Source organism: Sarcophilus harrisii, chromosome 1 (genome assembly GCF_902635505.1).
Source record: "Sarcophilus harrisii chromosome 1, mSarHar1.11, whole genome shotgun sequence".
NCBI lineage: Eukaryota > Metazoa > Chordata > Mammalia > Dasyuromorphia > Dasyuridae > Sarcophilus > Sarcophilus harrisii.
In genome coordinates this window covers 216,659,049-216,684,867 of record NC_045426.1, presented here as the reverse complement: position 1 = coordinate 216,684,867, position 25,819 = coordinate 216,659,049, and the positions used below count along the sequence as shown (strand labels likewise).

Here is a 25,819-nt window from a genome sequence, read left to right as displayed (position 1 = left end):
TAAAAGCTCATTGACTGCTGAGACTATAATGGAATGTCACTCAGAAGGGACCTTAGTACTCATCAGGTTAAATCCCAAAAGTTCTTTTCAATTTTAAAATGCTGTGATTCTGTGAGATAACACTGAGTGGCTCAGCAGTCACACCCGTTTGTCCTTTGAGTACCCGAGAGTATATAGTTCATTCAGGTGGTTTGAATTCGTTACTTTACTTTATCTCCTCATCTGACTTGGATATCAATTTTCTTTTAGCCTGTCCTTTCCAGTCTAAAATTGTGAATTGGATTGGATAGAAACAAAGACTGTGTCTATTGAAAAGCTGTGCCTTTCTGTTGTCAGTTATTATCCTATCCTCCCCTTGTCCAGCAGCAGTTCTCTTTGATTTTTTTCCTCTTTATTTCCTCTTCAATATTGTTCCAAACCCTTTCCTGCTGTCTTCAGTGTCTTCTTTACCTTCAGTTCATTGATTTCAGCACTACTAATGCTATTCTCACGACTGTTCCAAATTTTTGTATTCATATTTTATGTTACACACTCTTGTTTCTAACTTCTGAACATGTCTTTAAAATTTCTTACTTGGTGAAATTGGCTTCAAACGGTACCTAATACCTATACTTCCCTATTCATTGTCCTCCAAACAAAACTTTCAATTTCCTGTTTTTGAATAGTTTCTGATATTATTCTTTTATTTCCTGGGCCCAGGTTAATTTTTACCACCCATTTGTATCCTTTTCTGAATGTCTTCTGCCTAGAGGATTATCTCCCTGAAATCTTAGAATACTTATTGTTTATGTCAGGATTTGATAGCATCATACATTTACAGATGGATGAGCTCATACAGATCACTAAATCCAATTACTCATTGTAAAGGTATAGAAACTGTAGATCACAGAGAGTAGGATTTAAATCCTGGATCTTTGAATAATTGCTAGCCCTCACTTCTAAATGTCTTTTTCTACAATTTGATTCTATAAACATTTCTGACATACATACTGGTATAAATGGCACTCATGGATAGTAAATATAGATAAAAATGAAAGTCCTTCAAGGAACTCACATTTTACTGGGCACATACAACATGAAATAAAAAAAAGCTAATACTAAACTGTTACCAAAGAGAATTCTTAACTTTGAAAATTGACTTCTTTCTGACTCTTGCTCCTTCCTCCAAGCTCTTCCTGATGCTTCTTGAAATGAGAACCATGGAAAGCCTCATGGAGGCAGTTGTGGTGTGACAGGCTCTATGAGCTAATTATTATATGCATTTAGATAATAATGCTAGGTAATATTTACATGACACTATGTACTCGGCACTGTGCTAAGTACAGTCATTTCATTTTATTCTCACAACAATCCTGGGAAGTAGGTGTTTTTATTGTTCCTATTTTACAGATGAGGAAACTGAGGCAGATAAAAATTGAGTGACTTCCCCAAAATCATACAGCTGATTGATGTCAGATTTTAACTCAGGTCTTCCTGAATTCTAGGCTTGTTACTCCATTCACCCTACCACCTTAAGCTGTTCTTTTAAGGTTTACAAAGCACTACATGTATATTACCTAATTTTATTTAGTGGACTTATAAATTTGGAGTCTGAAGACCTGAGTTCATATCCCAGCTTCTCTACTTACCGTGTGACATTGGTCAGGTCAATCAATTAACCTCTTGGAACTGTTGTTCTGTAACATGAAAGAACTGATGTGATCTTAGATCAGTCAGTAAGCACCTATTGGTCTCTCTAAAGTTCTGGAGAATCAGGCAAAACACAATCCCTGCCCTCAAGCATCTAATAGGGAGAACTACCTAAGCAATTACGCAAAAAAAGATATATTCAGTAAATGGGAGAAAATTGTAAAAGCCAAGCACTAGCATGAAGGAGAATCAGGTTGAGATTGTAGATAAAAGTGAAGGAAGCCTGGAAGCCCCGGGATGTGAGGAGCAGTCTTTACATCTGTGATCCTATCATTTGCTTGGGTTAAGGTTGCCAGACTGGAGCTGTCCATTGTAGAAAATTTAGAGCCCACAGTGATGATGCTCATCACAATAATAGGAAGCCTGGTCCTTATATTGTATTAGTGTTCAAAGGCCTTTCCAGATAGTACCTCATTTGATCTTTAAAAACACTCTGTAAAGCGTGTGTGAGGGGGGACAGAGAGGGTACCTCCTTTTTACAGGTGAGGATTCTGCGCAACATAAATGCCTCAGGGCCACAAAACTAGCAGCAGTTGGAAGTGACGTTTGAACCTCGGACTTCCTGAGCCCAAATCCAAGAGGGGAAACGTTGGTTTCTACGCTAGCTGACATTTATCGAAAACTGTGCTGAGCTCTCATTGGTACGGCTCTCCAAGGAGACTGCCCGAAGGCCGCCACTATTTTGTAGTCCTCTTCGCCGCAGCAGATAGCAAGCGTCCGGCGTATTGTTCAGAAATCCTAAGATTTTAAAACCGCAAAGGACCTCAGTCCAATTCAAGTCGATTTCATTGAGAAGCTTTTGTTTTTTTTTTTTTTTTTAAACAAAGAAGACTTAGTTAAGGCGCCGGGCTAGGTGCTGGTCCCTCCCGCTCAAGAGACGGGCAGGGACTTCTTAGACCCTTGCTGGTGAGAAGCGAAGGGCGAGAGGAGGGAAGGAAGCTGGGAAGGGAAATGGAGGAGAGGAGAAGGGAAAGGAGGGGAGGGAAGGGAGGAAGCTGAGAACTCAGGATGCTAGCTTCATAACGGGAAAAGGCTTTATGGGAGATGCTCATCCTTCCATTTTAACAGAGGAAGACACTGAGGCCCTGGGAGGGGGGAGACTCGGGATTCGAACCCAAATAGCTCTCTCGTCCCTGCATCCCGAGAGCCCAATCACTGTAAAAAGAAGGCAGCAGCATTTGAAGCCGCCCTAGTGCCTGCGGTGACAGAAATCGGGGCCATTGGGGCGGGGGTGGGATCACCTTGTGCGCGCACGCGCGGTCACGCGCACTCGGGGAAGAAGTCGCTCCCAGAGCTGAAGGAGACGTTCGGCGGGCGCTGTCCCTCCGACCTGGGGCTGAACTCCACTCCCACCTTCTCCCTTCCCCCCACCTGGGCGCGGGCAGCCAGCCGCCTCCAGAGCCCGGAGCAGCTGCGGTGGGGGTGGGGAGGGGGAGGCGTCGACCTGCGGCGCGATGGTGTTCACGCTTTCCGGGTCCCCGCCGGCTCCACATTCTCTTCGGCGTCAGTTTCCCCGCCGGCGCGCTTAGGCGGCGGCACGGGCGGAAGTGTCTTGCAGCGGTAGGGTGGCGGTGGTCGGCGGCGGCGGCGGCGGCGGCGGCTGAAGGGGCGGCCCGGGAGCTGGGGCTGGGACTGGCGGGGGTGGCGCGTCGGCGTTGCCGTCGGTCATGTTCCCCTTCGGGCCCAGCAGCCCCGTCGGGGTTGAGGAGGAACTAGCTGGGGATGACCTGGGCTTCGTGAGCCGAAGCGAGGGGCGGTCGCACGAGGGGAGCGGAGCGGCGGCGTCCGGGCCTGCCTCCTCTCCTTCCTCTCCGCAGCCCAGCGACCCCTCCTCTAGCCCTCCCCGAGAACCCCGCGAGCCGCGAGACCCCCGCGATCCTCGCACGCCTTTTCTGACAGTCACCGCCGGCCCGGCGACGGCGGCGACCTCGGCGGCGACTTCGCGCTCTGGGGAGCTCGCGACTGGAGCCAAGGGCGAGCCGAGCCCCGGGTCCCCGCGCGCCCCCCTCGTCCCTTCCTCCCCCCCCGATTCTCCCACGGCCCACTCCACGGCCGCCGCCGTCGCAGCCTGCCCATCCGCCTTCACCTTCTTCTCCAGTCGTGTCGCCGCCGCCGCCTCCGGCTCGGGCTCGGGCTCCCCGGAGCCCAAGCGCGGGGGGGCCGGGCCGACAGGACGCCCCGTGGGCATCCCGCTCTTCCGTTGGCTGAAGAGCCGCAGCCTGGGCCGGGGGCTCTACGTGGACCCAGCCCGAGACAACTTCCGCACGATGACCAGCTTGTACAGCTCCATCCACCCCGCGGATTCGGTGTACCTCAGCACCCGCACTCACGGCGCAGTCTTCAACCTGGAGTACTCCCCCGACGGGTAGGTCGTTGCGGGATTTGGGGGCCGGAGGGGGCTCAGGAGAGGAGGGCGTCCCCTTCCCATCCGGGGACCAGAGGGCTAAGGGGGCGACCAGGCCTCGGCGCATCGCCCGGTGCTCCGATGCCCCTCCTCTTTTATTCGTTTCATATTCCAGAAACCCGTGTCTCCAAATCGGTTCGTGATAGACCCCTAGGGGGTGATTCGCTTTTATTAATCTCGTAACGCCTAAGGCATTTTCGAAATGCCGGGGGATTCGAAGACTTGACTGAAAAATGGGTAGGCTTTCCTCCTGCAGCTCATTCTAACGGGGGAGACGGGAACATACAGCTTGTGTCCACGCCATTTTTGTCAGGCTTGTATTATGTGCCGATTCAGTTCATTCTCTGTTTATTAAGCGCCGACTGAGCGCCAGGCGCTGTGCTAAATATTAGGCCGGGGAGACAGTTAATAAAAAAGATAACAGGCCCATCCCCTCACAAGGAGTTCAGTCTAATGGGGGATATGAAGGTGTAAATAACCATGGACAGAGGAGAGTGTCCCAAAAGTCTTAGTGCCTTCTTTTTTTTTTTTTTAAATCATAAAGCGTCACCGAGACTTTTGGGACACATGTAAATACAATAGGTGGAAGGTAATCTCGGAGGAGAAGGAGATTGTAAGGTGGGCGTCAGGCAAAACGGGGACTGGGAAAACCGCCTGCAAAAAGGCGGGGTCTGAGTGTGTATTGGATCATTGGATCACCGTTGACATTACCTATTGTTAAACTGTTCCTTAGAAGAAGGTACCCTTTAGTTTACAGTTTTTGACTGCCTTGCGAAAAGCTGCTACCATTTTTGAATGTTGGAGGAAGACAGGAAAATTATGTGGCAGGGTTAGGTAGGAGAGCATTTTAGTCAGGGACAGACAGAGGAAAGGAACAGGAGAAGGGAGTACCGAGTAGGCCAAAGCAGGTCTAGAGTGTGTGTGTGCAAAGGAGTCAAGTATAAGACTGCATAAATATTAGGGGCCGAGTGAAAGCAAGGACTGTTTGACCTTAGAGGTAATGGGAGTTATATAAATGAATGTTCATGAGACACGGTCAGGGCTGTGATTTAGAATTATTACTTTGGCATCTGTAGAAGATGGTTTAGAATGGGATGAGATTGGAAACAGAGAGACAAATTAGATGTCATTAGATTTAAGTGCCTACTGTGTGCTAGGTAGGCATCATGCCAAGCTTTTCAAAGAAGTCTTTTTGCAGTAATCAAATGGGCATAAGATGCCAAGCCTAAAGTTAGGGTGTTGGCTTTACTGAATGGAGAGATGGGGCAATAATGATGTCATGACCAAAAGATAGGATGTGATTAACAAAATAGATATATGGGGAGACTGTGAATGAAGAGTAGAGGAAAGAAACCTGGATGACTGGAAGAGTGGTAGTACCGTAGACAATAATGGGAGAGTTGGCAAGAGGGGACACTCTGAAAGGAAAGGTAATGTGTTCTTTCTGTTTGGAGCATGTTGAATCTGAGGTGTCCAAAAGGAAATTGGCAATATAGGACTGAAGGTCAGAAGAAAATTTGAGGTTGGATATTTAAAACTGAAAATTATCTGCATAAAGATAACCTGTTTGTCATTTTTGATATAGTGTAGTAAAAAAGTGCTAAATATCACAGGCAGAGTACCTCTGCAAACAAATAAGATGTAATTAGGAAATTTTAGGAACATATATAAAAATACAAGAAAACATGGATAACATTACATTTTAAAACTATCGATATGTGTAACCTTATGTAGGTTCCCAATATACATATATCCTTAGGGATCCTTATATATCCATTAGTGGTCCTGATTTCTTTTGAGTTTGACATCACTGTTGTAGAAGCAGATGGAAATTGTAAGTATTAATTGCTATACTTTGTCTTGGTATTAATAATTTCAAGAATTTTGGTGCTATGCTACTAGATTCTCTAAAATAGATGTCAAATTGTGAAAAAAGGCATTGACTCTTACTTTTCAGTTCTGCATCTAATGATGTGAAGTAGAGGTATGAGAACAATTAGTACTGGTACCATACCACAAGACATATTTATCTTAGTTCCATACCTGTTGGAGGACTGATTCTGGATCAAGGAAGAAAGGAACTTGAGTTAGATGGTTGACTCTAGACCTGGGATTGTTCTCCCTGGTCTTTAAACTTCTCCTTCTAAAGACACTGAGGCTCTTTTGTTATTGTTATTTGTGTCTTTTTTGGGGGGGGAGGGCTGTTTTTGTGACCATCTTTGTAAGAAGGTGAAAAGTGAAACCTCTTTTGTTTTTGCTAGTAACAGGGTCAGAAAAGTTATGACATCAATAAGTAGACAGAAGCCACAGTACATTCCATTATCCCTCTCTGAGAGAACAAAGTGATTTATCTGTTATTTGGATCAGCCAGTAGGGGCAGGATTAGGAATACAGTTTTAGAAGTTGGAGAAGAAAGGATTATAATCAGGAGGAAAATGCTGAATGAGAAGAAAGAAGGGAAGAGTTGAAAAAGATTGCAAAAGGAAAAGAGAAAAAAAGGTTGGGCCAATTTCTGTCCTGTTTGGCTTGTTAAAGATTTTTGAAGACTAGCTTTAGGATGAACTCTCAAATTTAAGAAGACCAGACATTTATTAAGAACCTATGTGCTTCGAATGTTTGTGGCAGCCCTTTTTGTAGTGGCTAGAAACTGGAAACTGAATGGATGTCCATCAGTTGGAGAATGGCTGAATAAATTGTGGTATATGAAAATTATGGAATATTACTGTTCTGTAAGAAATGACCAACAGGATGATTTCAGAAAGGCCTGGAGAGACTTACACGAACTGATGCTGAGTGAAATGAGCAGGACCAGGAGATCATTATATACTTCAACAACAATACTAGATGATGACTAGTCCTGATGGATCAGGCCATCCTCAGCAACAAGATCAACCAAATCATTTCTAATGGAGCAGTAATGAACTGAACTAACTATACCCAGAAAAAGAACTCTGGGAGATGACTAGAAACCATTACATTGAATTCCCAGTCCCTATATTTGTGCACACCTGCATCTTTGATTTCCTTCACAAGCTAATTGTACAATAATTCAGAGTCTGATTCTTTTTGTACAGCAAAATGATGTTTTGGTCATGTATACTTATTGTGTATCTAGGTTATATTTTGATATATTTAACATCTACTGGTCATCCTGCCATTTGGGGGAGGGGGTGGGGGGGGGTAAGAGGTGAAAAATTGGAACAAGAGGTATGGCAATTGTTAATGCTGTAAAGTTACCCATGTATATATCCTGTAAATTAAAGGCTATTAAATTAAAAAAAAAATAAAAAAAAAAAAATAAGAACCTATGTGCTAGATATTGTGTTAGGTGCTGGAAATAGAAATACAAAGAAAGAAATATTTCCCTACTTTCAGGAGACAAAAAAAAAAAAAGCATTTTTGTAGGGATATGCAGAACAAATATGGAAAGAATATAAATACAAAGTGTTAAAGTCAAGCCTGGTAGAGAGGGAAGGTAGTAGTAATTGGGATCAAGAAAAGATTCCTGTAGATTGATGTTGTAGGGATAAAATGATTATTGAATGAAAAGTGTTTCAGAAAGTTGAGTGGTCTAAGAGTTTTGTAAATTTGTTTTTGTACTTTTGTATAATTTGATCTATTATATCATATTCATGTTCCTGTGTTAGAAATGTTATATATACATAAACTGTTTGCAAAGATGGAGGATAAAGGGATCCTACTAAACTTTTTCCAAGTAGATGTGGTCCCAAACTAGGGAGTATTTTTCCTGTGGATATTTCATAAAATACACTTTTTCTTTTTTTTTTTTTCTTTTTCTTTTTTTATTATTATAGTAGCTTTTTATTGACAGAATCCATGCCAGGGTAATTTTTTTACAACATTATCCCTTGCACTCACTTCTGTTCCGATTTTTCCCTCCCACCCTCCACCCCCTCCCCTAGATGACAAGCAGTCCTATATATGTTGAATATGTCCTAGTATATCCTAGATACAATGTATGTGTGCAGATCCAAACAGTTTTCTTGTTGCACAGGGAGAATTGGATTCAGAAGGTAGAAGTAACCTGGGAAGAAAAACAAAAATGCAAACAGTTTACATTCATTTCCCAGTGTTTTTTCTTTGGGTGTAGCTGCTTCTGTCCATCATTGATCAATTGAAACTGAATTAGGTCTCTTTGTCAAAGAAATCCACTTCCATTAGAGTACATCTTCATACAGTATTGTTGTTGACATATATAATGATCTCTTAGTTCTGCTCATTTCACTTAGCATCAGTTCATGTAAGTCTCTCCAAGCTTCTCTGTATTCATCTTGCTGGTCATTTCTTACAGAACAATAATATTCCATAACATTCATATACCACAATTTACCCAACCATTCTCCAATTGATGGGCATCCTCTCAGTTTCCAGCTTCTAGCCACTACAAACAGGGCTGCCACAAACATTTTGGCACATACAGGTTCCTTTCCCTTCTTTAGTATCTCCTTGGGGTATAAGCCCAGTAGAAACACTGCTGGATCAAAGGGTATGCACAGTTTGATAACTTTTAGGGCATAATTCCAGATTGCTCTCCAGAATGGTTGGATTCGTTCACAGCTCCACCAACAATGTATCAGTGTCCCAGTTTTCCCGCATCCCCTTAGGGAGAGACTTTAATGACAAATTATGACACTAAAGAACTAGGGCATTTTTTTGAGTTGCAGATTTTTTAAATATATGTAGCATGCATGTAGATTATATATATATATATATATGCAAGTGTCTATAACATATGTAAATTAATATAGCATGCATAATTTAGGAATATATACAAGTAAAATTTATGAATATACAAGAAAAAAGGATGTACTCAAATTTGTGTTTGTCTTTTTTTAAACTGATAAGGTTGCATGGTCAAATAAGTTAGGAGATCTTGGATATAGACAGGCAAACTCAAAAAAAGTTAGTACTGGAAGGGACTATAGAGGTCACTTTAACCAGTTTCTTTATTTTACAGATGAGGAAAACTAAAGTACTTAGACAGGTAGTCACTTGTCCAAGGTCACACAGTAAATTAATGGCAACACTAAAACTGGAACCTACATCTTGGTATTTGTATTGGCCATCTTTTCTCTGGAGATCATCAAGATTTGAACTTCTGAAAGTCAGATAAAACTAACATATACATCATCTCTGTCTTTAAATGTTTTATTCTGTACTTTTGTCTATCATTTCATTATCTGGAGTAGAGTTGTATGCTTCATTATTGGTTCTCCAGAATTGACTGATCATTTTATTGATCAGCATTCTGAAGTCTTTTCAATTATTTTTTCCATACATGGTTAGGAATTTTATGAAGTATTTTTATGATTCTGGTCATTTCATTCCATATTACAATTTATACAAGTTTTCCTGAATCCATTTCTTTTGTCCTTTCTCATAATACAATAAATAATATGCTATTTTATATCTTTTTGCCATAATTGATTTGGCCATTCCCCAGTTGATGAGTACCCCTCCTTAATTTCTAAGTCTTTTCTCTAACAAAAAATGTTATATTTATATGAGCCTTGTCTCATTTTAATCTTTTTGGGGACATAGACCTAGAAATCATATTATTTGGCCATAGGGTATACACAATTTATTACTTTTTTGGGTATAGTTCCAAATTGATTTCCAAGTTGGTTTGATTAGTTTATAGCTCCATCAACAGTACATTAGTAGATCCATTCTCCTTTATCTTCTCAAACAATTGCCTTTTTTTTTAGTCATCTTAGCTAATTTGATGGTTATGAGGCTAAATCTGAGCATAGTTTTTAATTTGCATATCTTATATTAATAAGCATTTTTTCATATAGTTGTTTATTGCTTGACTTTATTCCTTTGAGAAATATTCTTTGATCATAATATATTTAAATCTGATATATACACACATATCTTTATATTTGATATCATGCCATTATTACAGGGAATTATTTTCTTTCATAATTTTAAGCGCATCAATTTTATCTAAAATATATTATAATCAGAGTTAGTTGTTCATTAACTCACTTATGAGTCTCAGAATTCCTTATTGGGTTAAAATCTCTTTCCTTATTTGTAGTTGAGAAAGGTATCTTCTTCCCTGTTCTTCACATTTATGATGTGACCTTTTATTTTTTGGTCCCCTTTTCCAAAATGTGCAAATTTTGTCACATGATGAGACTATACCCTAAATCATTTTTTTTCCTTTTGGCTTTTTCAAGGACTATGCTACTATGTTAATTTACTTGTGTTGTGTATTTAATTTGTTATACTGATCAATTTTTCTATTTAAAATTTTAAAATCAGTTTCAATTTATTAGTTATCATTTTTTGATTGTGTGATTTGAGAAAAAGTATTTTTTCCTTCCTTTCCAATTTAAAAAAACATATTTTTTCCTTGAGATCCATGATCTTTTACTGTTCCAGATGGTGATTGAAAATTTAAAACATTGTGCTTGGAGAGGTAGGTGACCTGCCTTCCAGATTATGAGCCCTTGTATGTACAAGGGGGTCCAAATGTAGTCTCCAATCCACCAGTTGGGATCACTGATGACAATCCTTAATTGACATTTGGGAGATAACAAAGACAATTCTGAATGCTTTCTGGTTTCTGCGGCGCCCCAGACAGAATGCCTGTAGAAGAGACAGTCTGAATGTTAGTTCAAGAGCAATAAGTATAGCCAAGTGTGAGAATGGGTTTCTGTTGGGTTATATAACTTCTTGTTTAAAGATGGATATACTAAACTACTAATGGACTAGGACTTTTTGTCACACTGTCTTCTAACCTGTAATAATTTCAGGTTCTGTAATTCCTCATGGTAGGAACTATCACCATAAATGCCTGCATTTCCATTACTAAATCTGTATCACTGAGCAATTTTTTATTCATCATTTCTTTGTTAACTATTGAGTTTATGTGTATGTTGTACATGGAGTTCCTTTTGATTCTACTTGTGATAAACTACTTGATTACATTAAAAAAAAATTAATGGCATATAGCTGTTATTCGCCTTTACTATTGCTTTGTGAAGTCAGTTCTCTTTGTTTAAAAGTATTATTTTTTAAATTTCAGTTTATTCTGTGCATACCCTTTGATCCAGCAGTATTACTATTGAGCTTATATTCCAAAGAGATCTTAAAGAAGGGAAAGGGACCCACATGTGCAAAAATGTGGCAGCCCTTTTTGTAGTGCCTAGAAACTGGAAACTGAATGGATGCCCATCAATTGGAGAATGGTTGAATAAATTATGGTATATGAATGTTATGGAATATTATTATTCTGTAAGAAATGACCAGCATGATGATTTCAGAGAGGCCTGGAGAATCTCACATGAACTGATGCTAAGTGAAATGAGTAGAACCAGGAGATCATTATACACGGAAACAATATGATGATCATTTCTGATGGTCATGACTTTCTTCAACAATGAGATGATTCAAATCAGTTCCAATTGTTCAGTAATGAAGACAATCAGCTACACCCAGGGAGAGAAATATGAGAAATGAGTGTGGACCCCAACACAGCATTTCGACTCTTTCTGTTATTTGCTTGCATTTTTGTTTTCCTTCTCAGGTTTTTTTTTTAACCTTCTTTCTAGATCTGATTTTTCTTGTACAGCAATATAACTGTACTAATATGTGTACATATATTGTATTTGACATATACTTTAACATATTAACATATCTCCCAATAGGGGAGAGAGTGGGGGAAAGGGGAAAAGTTGAAACAGAAGGTTTTGCAAGGGTCAATGTTGAAAAATTACCCATGCATATGTTTTGTAAATAAAAAGATATAATAATAATAATAAAACATTCAGTTAAATTTAATGGTCCAGATTCTTTCTTTTCCTTCTCTCTCCCTCATCCATTGAGAAGGTAAGAAAAACAGAGCCTTTGCAAACATGTATAAAAACAAATTCTTTTATTTCATGTATGAAAGGGAGGAAAGAAGGAAATATTTATAAATATTTCAATAAGTTTTTAAGCTGTTGTATATTTTGAGAATATCCGTCTTTTTCCTCCTTTTTGATGAGGAACTGTTTATCTATGGGAAATGTGTTATATATATTTGTATTTCCTCCTTTGACCAGTTCAGATGATAGTAAACCTCATGTTACCTGTTCCCTTGACCTCTTCTTCCTTGTTTTTATAGAATTCTACTTCTAACCCATGTGGCAAAATGTGTTTTATTTTTATATTACGTTCATTTAAAGATTATTCCCCCTTTTTGCCAAATTGCTTTTCAGAATCATTGGTCCAAGTCACAATTCTAATAGGTCCTCAATGTTCCTCTTTTTCCACATGACTTCAACAGTGGTTATATGCTCCTGTCTTTGCCTGTTTGCTAGTTATAAGGTAACACCTCAAAGTTCTCTTATTTTGCATTTCTCTTATTAGTGATTTAGAAAAGTCTTTAATAATTTGTAGTTCTCTTAAGAACTGTTTCTTCATATTCTTTGACCAACTTATCAATTTCAATTGGGGGAAATGGTATAGGCATATATTTATGTTATCCTTATCAAAGATATTTAATGCAAAGATTTTTTTCAAGCAAACATTTTCCCTTCTTATTTTAGATGCGCTGATTTTATTTTGGCAAAGCTTTTTCATTTCATGTGATATTTTGTTTTTACAACCTACTCTTTCCCTTGTTTATATACTCAGAAATACAAACAAGTATTTAAATAATTCTGGACTAATGATTGGGCCAAATCAATATAATTAATAACTTACATTAATTTACAGATTTACTCTAATAATACTTAAATATATAAATAAATAAATAAATACTTAAACTACCAAAGAGATATTTTGCAGAGCTAGACAATAAAATAAAATTAATTCAGTGGAATAAGTGACCTAGAATCTTAAGATACATGAAAAAAAAGGAGAAATGAAGGGGGACAATGATACTTACAGAGCAAAAGTATATGGTGCCTGCTTAAAAAATAGAAAAGTAAATCAGTGGAACAGATTAATAATGCAGGAGTCAGAAACAATCTCAATACTCCAGTGTTTCATAAACGCACGGATATAAATCATTTTGGGAAAGAACTCCCTATATGACAAGAATTGCTGGAAAAACTAGAAACCAGTTTGGCAGAAATTAGATTTAGACCAAAATCTTTTTCACCAGATATGACACTAAGTTTAAAATGGATATGTGAGTTGAATTTTAAAGTTCATACTGTTTTGAAAAATTGAAATCAGATAAAGTACCTTTTTTTAAATGTTTATTTTTTCCCTCAAGAATATTTTATTTTTCCAAATACAGGTAAAGGTAATTTTCAACTTTAATTTTTGTAAGACTTTGTATTTCAAATTTTTTTCCCTTTCCCCTCCCCAAGACAGCAATCTGATATGGGTTAAATATATGCAATTCTTTTAAACATTTTCCATTTTTGTCGTGTTTAAAAGAGTCAATTCATTAAAATTGATTATAACATAATCTTGTTACTGTGTATCGTGATCTCCTGGGGTCTGCTCACTTCACTCAGCATCGGTTCTTGTCTTTCCATGCTTTTCTGAAATTAGTCTGCTCATCATTTCTTATAGAACAATAATATTCCATATACTATAACTTATTCAGCCATTCCCCAATTGATGGGCATCCACTCAATTTCCAGTTCCTTACTACTACCAAAAAGCTGCTACAAACACGTACATGTGAGTCCTTTTCTTTCTTTTATGGTCTCATTGGAATGCAGATCCAAGTAGTGAGACTGCAGGATCAAAAGATATACACAGATTTATAGCCTTTTGGGCATAGTTCCAAATTGTCCTTCAAAATGGTTGGATCATTTCACAACCCCTACCAATAATGAATTAATGTCCCAGTTTTCCCACATCCTCTCCAACATTTATCATCTTTGCTTGTCATTTTAGCCCATCTAAGAGATGTGTAGTGATACCTCAAAATTACCTTCATTTGCATTTCTCTAATCAGTAGTGATTTGGAGCATTTTTTCACATGACTAAAAATGAGTTTAATTTTTTTATTTGAAAATTGTTCATATCCTTTGACCATTAGATAAAGTACTTTTCATAGGTATAATTAGTAGGAAAATTAATAATAGGAGTAGCAGAACTAATAATATTATTGCTTGTGGCAGAAAAATACATGAAATTTGAAATCCTTTGCTTATATAAAATTAATGCAACTTGTGTAAGAAAGAAAACCATTGATTTGGGGAGAACATCCTCCATTGTACCCTTATTATAACATGCCCAACAAGTGTCATTCAGGCTCTTTTTTGAAGATCTCCAAGGAACAGGAGCCTCTTGCCTCTTGGGGCACTTTTAAACAGTAACTTTTTGCCTTTTTATACCTTCTACCACTTTGTTCCTGTCTTAATGGACCAAACAGAGCAAATTTCAAATAACAGTTCTTAAGAGTATAGTTTTCATGGTTCCTTGAGTCTTTTCTTCAAGGTAAACATTTTTTAATTTCTTCAGTGAATTCTCATATGACATGGACTTAAAGATCTTCGCTGGCCTAGTCATTCTTTTTTTTCATTTTTAATATGTATTTTGTTTTCTGTTTCTAAGTTACATTTCAGTACATTTTTAGCATTCATTTTTTAAAATTTTGAGTTCAGGTTTTCTCCCTACCTTCTGCTCCTACCCTATTTCTTGAGAAGGTAAGTAATATAACAGTTATATATATGAAATCAAACAAAGCATATTTCCATATTAACCATGTTGCAGAAGACAACATACATACACATTTAAAAGAAAAGGAAATAAAAAAGTATGCTTCAATCTGCACTCAAAAGTTCATCAGTTCTCTCTGTAGATGGATAGCATTTTTCATCATGATTTCTTTGGAATTGTTTTGAGCAGAAGTAGCCAAGTCTTTCACAGTTGCTTATTGTTAAAATATTGCAGTTAATGTATATAATTTTCTCCTGATTCTGTTCACTTCACTTTGCATTAATTCATTTAAAACTTAAGTTTTTCTGAAATCATCCTGCTTATCATTTCTTTTTCCCCCCCTCAATAGTATTTTACTTTTCCAATAATATATATGAAGTTTTCAACATTCATTTTCTCTTTTTTTAATAGTATTTTATTTTCCCAAATATATGCAAAGATAGTTTTCAACATTCACCTTTGCAACACCTTGTCTTCCAGTTTTTCTTTTCTCCAAGTCTTTTTCTCCTCCCTAAGAGAGCAAGCAATCCGATATAGACTAAACATATGCAATTCTTCTATTTCTATATTTGTCATGCTTTGCAAGAAAAATCAGATCAAAAAAGAGAAGAAAAAATTTTTAAAAATAGGCAAATGAGCAATAACAAAGAAAAGTGAAAATACTATGCTTTGATCCACATTCAGTCTCTCTAGTTCTCTCTGGATGGCACTTTCTATCACAGATGTATTGGAATTGCCTTGAATCACCTCATTAGCATTCATTTTTTTGTAAGATTTTATCTCTTCCCTCCCCAAGACAGCAAGCAATCTGATATGGGATATACTTGTACAATCATTTTAAACATATTTCCATATTTATCATGTTGTGAAAGAAAAATCAGAAGAAAAAGGAAAAACCATGAGAAAGCAAAAAAGCAAAAAAAAGGTTGAAAATGGTATCCTTCAATTCAAATTTATTCTCAATAGTTCTCCCCTTTGGATGGATTTTCCATCTCAAATCTGTTGGAATTGTCTTGGATCATTATATTACTGAGAAGAACTAAGTCTATCATAGTTGATCACATAATCCTTCTATTACTGTGTACAATGTTCTCCTGGCTTTACTCACTTCACTTAGCATCAGTTCATGTAAGTCTCTCCAAGCTTTTTTGAAATAAACCTGTTCATCATTTCTTATAGAACAGTATTTCATTACATTCACATATCATAACTTATTCAGCCATTCTTCAATTGATGGACATTCATTCAATTTCCAGTTCCTTGCCACTACAAAAAGAACTGCTTATAAATATTTTTGCCCATATGGGTCTCTTTCCCTCTTTTATGATTTCTTTGGGATACAGACCCAAAAATGAGACTACTGAATCAAAGGTTTTAGAGCCCTTTGGGCTTAATTCTAAACTGCTCTCTAAAATGGATAGGTCAGTTCACAACTCTACCAACAATGCATTAGTGTCCCAGTTTTCCCATAACCCCCTCCAGTCATTATCTTTTCCTGTCATCTTTCCCACACTAATAGGTATGAAGTGGTATCTCAGAGTTGTTTTAATTTGTATTTCTCTAATCAGTAGTGATTTAGCATTTTATCATTTCTTATGACATAATAATATTCTATCACAATCATCTACCACAACTTATTCAGCCATCCCCCAATTGATGGATATCTCCCCACTATCCAATTCTTTGTCACCACAAGAGTTTTTAGTACTTTGGGTTTTCAGTGATTTTTCAAATGTCATTGGCAGAGTGCCTCAGCAATCATATTTGCCAATTCTTTCAATGTCAAAAGGTTAAAGGATATGAGCAAAAAATTCTTAGAGAGAAAAGTTGTAAGCTTTTAACAACCATTTGAAAGATTGTTCCCAGTTACTAATATGAGAAATGAAAATCAAAACATCTATAAGGCTTCTCACTCCCAATATATTTGGAGATGGGAAAAAAGGGGGGAAAAAAATAAATGTTTTAGAGACTAAGAAAGAGCCATAATGATGTACTGCTGGTGAGGCTATATATTGAACTGAAAAACTATATGGGATTGTTCTAAGAAAGTGACTAAAATGTCCATTGCCCTTTAACCCAGAAATTCTACTACTAGACATATAATTCAATAAAATCCAAAGATAAAAAGTAAGTCCCAATATATATCAAAACTATTTTTAAAGCAGTACTTTTTGTAGTAGCAAAAAACTAGAAACAAAAGTAGATACCTAATGATTGGGAGATGGCTGGGCAGACTTATGTAAATGCAAGAGAATATTATTTCATCCAAAAAGATGATGAATATGAAAAATACAGGGAAACATGGGAAGACATAAATGAGCTGAATCCGATAAAACAATGAAATAAACAGAATTAGGAAAACAATCCTTTGCCATTTCCTATGCCCCAAACTTTCTCCATCCTTCTTTCAGCCACCTGTCCCATCTTTCTCAGGGAGGACTTCCATTTTGAGATTGCCTTCAATTTATCCTCTATTTTTATGTGTAAATACTTTCTATTGTTTCCTCCAGAATACTCTGAGCTCTTTTCAGGGTAGAGACTGTCTTTTCCTTTCTTTTTATACCCAGAGCTTACTTAGCACTGTGCCTATTACACAATAATAATAAATGGCTTCTTGACCAGACTTTACAATGATTATCACATTAAAAAATGGAAAACAAGTAAGTTAAAAAATAAACATGAACACATTTAAAAAAAAAAAAAAAAAGGAATGCTGTGTAATTATGATGACCAAGATTGCTTCTTTCTTCTTTTTCTTCTTCTTTTTTAAAAATGCTTTTTATTTACAAAACATGTGCATGGGTAAATTTTCAACATTGACCCTTGCAAAACCTTCTATTCCAACTTTTCCCCTCCTTTCTCCCACCCCCTCCCCTAGATGGAAGGTAGTCCAATACATGTTAAATATGTTAAAGTATATCTTAAATCCAATATATATACATATTTATACAGTTACAAGATTGCTTCTTTAGAAGAGATGAGAAAATTCATCTCCCCTACCTTCTTTGTGAAGGTTGGGGAAAAGAGGATCATATATTGCATATATTCTCAGAATTAGTTGTTGCATTGCTTGGTTTTATTGAACCACTTCCTCCCTTCCCATCCCCTTATCCCTGTTTTTTAAATTCTTTCTAACATGATAACTCTCTAGTATGTAAGGAAAGAGGACTGTTTTTGGAAGTGAAGATGATATGAAAATAAAAGACAAATAAAAATTTTAAACCATTTTGTTCTTAATTATAGTTATTATAGTTGTAAAAGTTATAACTGTTATACATTTTCTTCCATGTTTTTTTTTTTTTGTTTGTTTGTTTTTTTTTTGGTATCGATTTTAAAAGCCATCAAGTCAACACTTTGTCCCTGTTATTCATTTTGCATCTGTTAAGTTCTTCTTAGTACATTCCTAAAAATTTCCTTCTTCCCCCTTTTGCTTTAAATACCCTTCTCTTCTCTCTTGTGGGGTGTGGGATCGAGTCATTGTGAATTGGAATGAGACCTAAAATTCAAGCCTATGAAGATTGTTTGCATGGGCACTTGACATTGACTAGGGGTACAGATTCAAGTAGAAAGCTTTAAATATTTCTTTGTGCCTGTGTTATTTCATGATGCTTTTACCTTGTGAGGTGTTTCTATGTTCTTGAGTTGTAGCTTTGACATAGAGCCAGACGTAGAGCCATCTAGCTGCTGTCAGTAACTAATCCTTTCATCCTGTCTCCTTTGTCAAAGAGGTAGGCTAGTCTCTGAGACTGTCTTGATTAGCATATCTTCAGACAAGTCAGACCTGGTCAGTCACTAAACTCCACTTGGCTCCTTGATCCCTCCCCGACCTCTCCCTAGGTCCTCCCCAAATTCTCCCCAACTCTTCCCTTTATGCCCCAGACCCTGCCCTTGCTTCTCTTCTTCACTGAGTCTTTAAAGTTTCCTGAACCTTGGAAGAATATTGCTTAATTATCTATGATTCTGACTGTCTTAATCATATTTGGTTGAGCTTGGGAGCTCAATTCGCGTAATAAATGGCAACTCTTTGTGCTGTGATAAATATGATTTCTTCATGTCTTAAATCATTCTCCTAAAATTACTACTTACTAAACGGCCTTTTGTTCTGTCATTCTCTAATACTCTAAAACTATATACTTCAGGCCACTTCAACTTTAGCTGTGGTCATATTTAGTAAATATTTCTTTTTCTGAGACTGGGGCATTAGAGGATGTGGAAAACAATTATGAGTATTGTCTATATGCAATATACAATACATCTCAGGATTCATTATTTGTGTCCTTGCAGTTATGTTTTATTTTCATTTGAACCCATGATTTCTTAGGAAGAAAATCCTTCTGCCACTGCAGATCAGCAGTTCTGTAATTTGAAATTTTAGATTATTACCTAGGAGTGGAGACAAGTTGTGATTTTTCTCAAATGATATAGCCACTATGTCTTAGAGGTGGAAACCTATGTGCTCTGGATTTAGAGACCAACTCTATCTGATTACCTAATCTTGTGATTGCTAAAGAAATAAAATTTGATATAACACGAGAATATTCACTAGTGAACTATTTGTAAAACTTGTCCTTGTTTTGTCTCTTTAACACTGATGTTTCTTTGTACCTATTCTTGCTCCTTAAGAATTTCTTTGGTCTTTGTCTTGCCGAATATCTAGCTCCACTGTAAGGAAAAATGATTTGAATATTAAAGTAAATTGATAAAGCCCTTCTAAATATTTTTGCAGTGTCTCTGTTCTATAAATACCAAAAATGAGGTAAAGGATATATTATCATACTATTGTATAATTTTGTGAATAAATTATAACATGAATATCAATCCTTGTTATTCTTTATTTTAAGAATTAGCACATTGCAAAGGCATGGAGAAAGGAGTACTGTTTGAGGACCAAAGAGAAAGGCTTGGGGAAATTCCAAATTATGGAGGGGAACAATGAAGTTAGATAGGTTGGAGCCAGACTGTCCATAGCTTTAAAAGCTAAACAGAAGAAAGGCAATAGAAAGTCATTGGAATATATGAGTGGGACGGTGACATGGTCAGACTGACCCTCAAGGAAAATCACTTTGGCTTGATTGTAGATGTTGGACTGAAATTGGAAAGAGACGAGCTTTGGAACTAATTAGGAGGATATTGCAATCATATAAAGGGGCATTGAGGGCCTAAACTCAGGAGGTAGCTGTGTGAAGCAAAATAGGAGTGAGAGATGTTGTGGAGAACCGGTTAAGATTTGGCAACTGATTGGTTATATGAGATGATAGAATATGAGTTGAGGATAATGCCAAAGTTATGGACTTGTAAAAATAGTATTGCTTTCTATAGGAATAGGAACTTTGGAAGAAGGATAGGTTTGAAAGGAAAGCTACTGGATCTGGTTTTTTTATAAGTGAGTATGAAATGCCTGCAGAATATTCAGTTTGAAATATCTAAGAGGAAATTGATGATTTGGGATTGAAGCTCAGGGACAATACTGAGTTTTGGGTATTTAGATTTAGAATCAGTATAGAGATAATACTTAAGCCAGTGGGAGCTGATGAGGTTACCAAAGTGAGTAATGTGAGAAAAATTTGAGGAATTCCCATAGTTAGGGTTTATGATCTGGAGATGAACCAGAAAAAGAGACTAAGACAAAGCATTTAGATATGTTAAGAGGAGAATCAAAAAAAGAATAGTTTCAGAAAGGGCCAGAGAGAAGAAGAGACTTCAAAAAAAGAAGGTGGTTAACAATATCAAATGCAGCATTGGAAGAATAAAGTCTGAGAAAAGACCATCAAATCCTGCAGTTAAGAGATCATTGGTTGGTAACTTTGGAGAGAGCTGAGATGAAAAGTCATATTTTAAACAATTATTGTTTTAAACCTATGTAATTATTCACATAATTATTATTCTTTGAACACTTACATATATAGATGGGCAGCAAGTATATAAACTTTTTGCTCCAATTTAAATAAATAGACTTTGTGGATAGTATTTAAGATCTAGTTTATCAACTTAGCTTATCTAAAATGGTAGAAATATATGTTAAAAAGTGTATTTTTCCTAATATTTTAATGTGCTTAATGTAAAATAAAGCATACCTCTGAAAATACTGCATATTTTATAGTATCACTTATTTTCTTTTTAGCATTCTTCACATTGTAATCATTTGTGATGGAAGACTATAAAATAACTATTAATAAACATTTTTGTAAACTGTGAATATTGATATTTGGGTCTTGGTAAATGTTGAATTTAGGAATTGAATGGAAAATGCATATGAGTAAGCATAGTTTCACTGAAAAGAATAAGACTTTAGTAACTAAATGAAATGCTAGGAAGCTTAAAAAATGTTTATTTTCTTTTTAGGTCAGTGTTGACAGTTGCTTGTGAACAGACTGAAGTTCTTCTTTTTGACCCCATATCTTCGAAGCATATAAAAACACTTTCTGAAGCTCATGAAGACTGTGTAAATAATATCAGGTTAGTAATTTCTTTAATAGAAAATTGTAAAAACTCAGCATGACCTTAAAATGTTATATTTTGCATAGTGTTTAAAACATATACTGTCTCATTTTTGGATATCATTAAAAAATCTTTGAATTTTTCAGATAAACATCCTCTTGGGAATGAAAACTTTTAAATCCACATATCTGTCCACATATCCACATATCTGTCTATCTTAGTTATAACACATATCTGCATAATATATGTGTGTGTTTATAAATATATATATGATATATATTTATATTTATGTGTGTGTGTACCCATGCATCTCTGTCTCTATCTTTTGAGAATGTATTTTGTATTTCCTTACGAATTTAAGTGTTGTTGTTTTTTTGCTGAGGCAATTGGGGTTAAGTGATTTACCCAGGGTCACATAGCTAGGAAGCATTAAGTGTCTGAGGTCAGATTTGGACTCAGGTCCTCCTGACTTCAGGATTGGTGCTCTTATCCATTTTGCCCCCATACTTAAGTGTTTTAATGTGATTTAAAATTGTCTTTTTTTTTTTTTTGCCTCATTATGATTTACAGTTATATTGTTTTACAATATAATGATGATCTTTGGCATTTTCACATATGTATAAGAATGTGTGTGTGTGTGTGTGTGTGTGTGTGTAGCCCTATTCTGTATTTGTTTGGTTCCTTTTATTTGCTTTTAGTAGTTTTCTATCTATCTGATATCTGTGTCAATAAGCCTGTTGTAGCTTCATTTATTGTGCCTTTTCTAAAACTGGAAAAAACAGATAACCAAGTTATCTTTATTTAGCATTGAAAAGGATCTTTCCATTCTTCTTGTACAAATTCTTCATTTACAGATGTGAAAATTGAGCCCCATTGAATTGAAGCTACTTACCCAAAGTCACACAGCTAATTATTGATAGGCTCATATTGTATTGTATTTTTTTTCCTTAATGCTTTCTTGAAGAGTTCATATGAATTTTTACAGATTTCAGCATGTTAGGGATTCATGATTTGTGTTTTGAAGTAAATTATACTCTTGTTAAGGCTAGTATTTCTAGAATTTTAAATGTTTGATGTATTGTTTTTTCTTTTTTATATTTTTCTTTATGATTAAGCTCATGTTTAACTATGCAATATTTTTGTCACGAGTATTGAAACTAATACATCTCAGATATATTTTTTAAAGGATTCAGCTTTGCAGAAAAGATGAATTGAGAAAAAAAGCAAGGTATTTTATCTATTTAAGCTATTGAAGTTGCCAATTAATAGAATGTTCAAGACAATTTAAGATGTTGCCAAAGCTTTATAATATTGTAGGATCTTACATTGTTTGTACCTAGGTGTCTTTTGTGGATTTTTGATGTAATAGAACGGAGCTGGGGTTTCTCCAGGTATGTATGAGTGATTAAGGAGTGTTCAGAACTCTTTTTTTTTTTCCTAGTGAGTTACCTGACTTTAGTGGTTTCCCAATTGTCTTTTAAGATTTATCTTTTTTGGGAGGCGGGGGGGGGGGGGGGGGGGGGGGGGGGGGGGGGGGGGGGGGGGGGGGGGGGGTGTTGAGCTCTTCATTTCAAAGAGAGCTAACTTGGCAGAGAGAGAAGGGCTGATTGTCCGAACTTTTTGTATTTTTGTCTCCTACATTTTGTAGCTCATTAGGACTTCTAGTAGTAAAGAGAAGTTATCTTAGAGTCAGTGAACATGGCTGCTGTATATTTACTTATGGGCAGTTGTCAAAAAAAAAAATTACAGTAGAATAAAAGATAACTAGAGAAATACATTTTTGTAGCTTTTCTCTACCTGTCATCTTTAGTAAAATGGATGGATAAGGGAGAAAGGGAGTCTTATGATTCATCAGTAAGCATGGTTTGTTTGTGTTTTTTGATTTTAGGGTTTTTTTTATCCATATTATCTTTATTTTGCATTACCAGGAAGAATCTAATAATAGTTGGCTACAGAATCGGAGATTACAGTCATTATATACATGAAAAGTTATTTCTCATTCAGAGATTGTATTTTCCCAAAAATGAATTGTTGCAAATACTCAGTATGTATTTTGTAATTACAACTTTTATATCTGATATATGCTTTTTCCTTACATTGATTAATCATGTGAGAGAAGGAAAATTCTCCTGCTAGTATGTTTTATTGTTTTAGGGAAGGATAATGGAAAAGTTTTCATAGTTTGAATCTATATCATTGTTCAGTTCTAACATTTCTTGTTTGTAGGAGTTTTTCTGAAATCCTCTACTCCTCAAAGGTCTTTTGTGATTAAGTAGATATGGGAATGGTAGATTATAACTTTCAAATTCAGAGTTTCAGCTCATTTTAGGGGGAATCCTGATACTTGAATGCCCTTTTTGGGTTGCTCACTTCCTGTTATACTTTTGGAATATATTTTTAGGGAGGGAAAATAATAAACATATTGGTAAACATCAGAATACCTTATTTTAAAAATATTGTTTTGAATTAGATACTTCAATGATAAAATATTGCCAAATAGGAAAGAAGGAGATATATTTGGGATATATTTCCATTCAATAAAGTTTTATTAAAAATTAATTCAGTTTAAAAATCCATTTTATCAAAATTAAAGAAAAAAAATTAAAAATGAGTTATTGTATAGTAGTGGAGATCTTTTGGATTAGGAATCAGTATTGTAATCCAGGTGATGGGAATTGGGCTTTTGTAAATCTTAAAAGATCATTAAATGTGAATTTTTATTGTGATGATTATTATAAAATTCTAATTCTAAAATTCTCTTATTTAGTTGGTCAAAAATTATTTCCTACTATTCTTTGGCAAAATACATTGAATCTGTTGCTTGGTAACTTTTACTACTAGTGCTTATAAATCAATTTACTTCTACAAAAGAAAAGGCTTATTTACCATTGTAAATGTTTTTGTCTCTGGTTTGTTCTATATGTAAACTTGGGCAAATTAATTTCTCTAACATGTGAGAAAATATTTTGTGACATGATTTTTTTTTTTTTTTTTTTTTGCTATTCTTATGTGAGGTTGATGATGAGGTTGTTGTGATAATACTCCTGATTGCATTTTATTTATTAAGAAAGGGACTAAATTGATTTTCCCTTTTTCTTTTTGTTAGGTTTCTGGATAATAGACTGTTTGCAACATGCTCTGATGACACTACAATAGCCCTTTGGGATCTGAGAAAATTAAATTCAAAAGTGTGCACTTTACATGGTCATACTAGTTGGGTGAAGAACATTGAATATGACACTAATACAAGACTCTTAGTTACATCAGGATTCGATGGAAATGTCATCATTTGGGACACTAACAGGTTTGTGAGGAGGGGAACAGAGGAAGCTGTGAATAAATTTATCTCTTTGTTTATAAATTTTTAGAGCAGAGGGTAACTCAATAACAAGGTAAAAAATCTACATGATGAGACTATAATTTGTTTTCTCCTGGTCACTTCTTATATATGAAGAATTTTGAAAAACATAGCAAAACTTAAATAGATTAATAAATGACTACAAAATGAGTGATTAAAAGAAAATTTTAAATAATTCTCTATTTACATTTGAAGTGCATTACAGTAAATAGATTATTTCTCTAGTACTGTACAGGTGCCTTTTATCTGAAATAGACTTCTATGAAGAATGCTTTCTCTTGAGTTTTTCTAGTCTAACTTGGTATTTATAATGCAATTTTTAACTTGAATTTCCTTGCACTAAAATGTTAGTTGTCAATTGAAAATAATTTTTCATTTAAAAAACTTTATTTACAACATGCTGTTATTATAAAGAGAAATAGCATGGCATCGTGGATAGAGAACTGGCTTTTAAGCCAAAAAGATACTGCCTCTGACATATACTGCCAAGTTACTTATTCTCTTTGTTATGGGCAACTCTCTAAGATTCCTATTTGCAAATAAAGTGCCAGCCTGCATTAGTAGAGGGAGTTTTCTCATCAAGAAGGATTTCAAACTAGTGAAATCACAGGTGTACTCCTTAATCCCTATAATACTTGGCATGGCAAGGCCAGAGAACAAATGTTATAGTGAAATTTTGTAAATGTTTCATTGTCTAACCCATTTATAATGTGTGATTTAAAAAAAAAAAAAAATGATACTGCCCCTAGTATAATGATGCACACCAGTGATATCGAACTGATATAGAGATGGGATCCACTAAACTGTACTTAAGGATCCTTGCAGATCATATGTTGACATATGTTCTATTTTATTTCCATTTATTTTGTTAAATATTTCACATTTACATTTTAATCTGTTTTGGGGTATTAAACATTTGGGAGCATTTGAAAACATTTAGTATTGCATACTTTTCATCAGTACTGATCTTCCCCTTTAAGTAGGGGTCCTTAATTAACCTGACGTTTGCAGACCTTTTTAAAAAATATATTTTATAGAATATAATTGGTTTCTGTTTATAACTCAGTGTCTTTTATTTTATGCATCTAAAAAATTTATTCTGAGAGGGACTCATAGACTTCAAAAGGCTGCCAAAGGTGTATCAAATATAAAAAGTTAAGAAACTCTGCTTTCGTATGATGATACGAACCATTTTAACATATTAGATTGGATGTTTTCTGCAAGTCTATGATATATGTATGAATCAGTGTTAGCAGACTAGGAAATTGTCATTTCACTATTCTGATTTCCTA

General features: G+C 35.9%; 1 protein-coding gene across 2 annotated transcripts in view; it reads left to right on the top strand.

The window, feature by feature from the left end:
* Positions 1–3,270: 3,270 nt before the first annotated feature.
* The window catches only part of DCAF10 (DDB1 and CUL4 associated factor 10), a 45,233-nt gene continuing 22,684 nt past the window's right edge, over positions 3,271–25,819 (top strand). The window contains exons 1-4 of one of the 2 annotated variants that reach the window (XM_031936925.1): positions 3,271–4,054; positions 21,074–21,187; positions 22,510–22,560; positions 24,276–24,473. In XM_031936925.1, coding sequence (XP_031792785.1) covers positions 3,357–4,054; positions 21,074–21,187; positions 22,510–22,560; positions 24,276–24,473 — 1,061 coding nt within the window. In that variant the 5' untranslated portion in view covers positions 3,271–3,356. The remainder of the gene's footprint in view (positions 4,055–21,073; positions 21,188–22,509; positions 22,561–24,275; positions 24,474–25,819) is intronic. The other variant, XM_023497335.2, reaches the window with a different exon arrangement.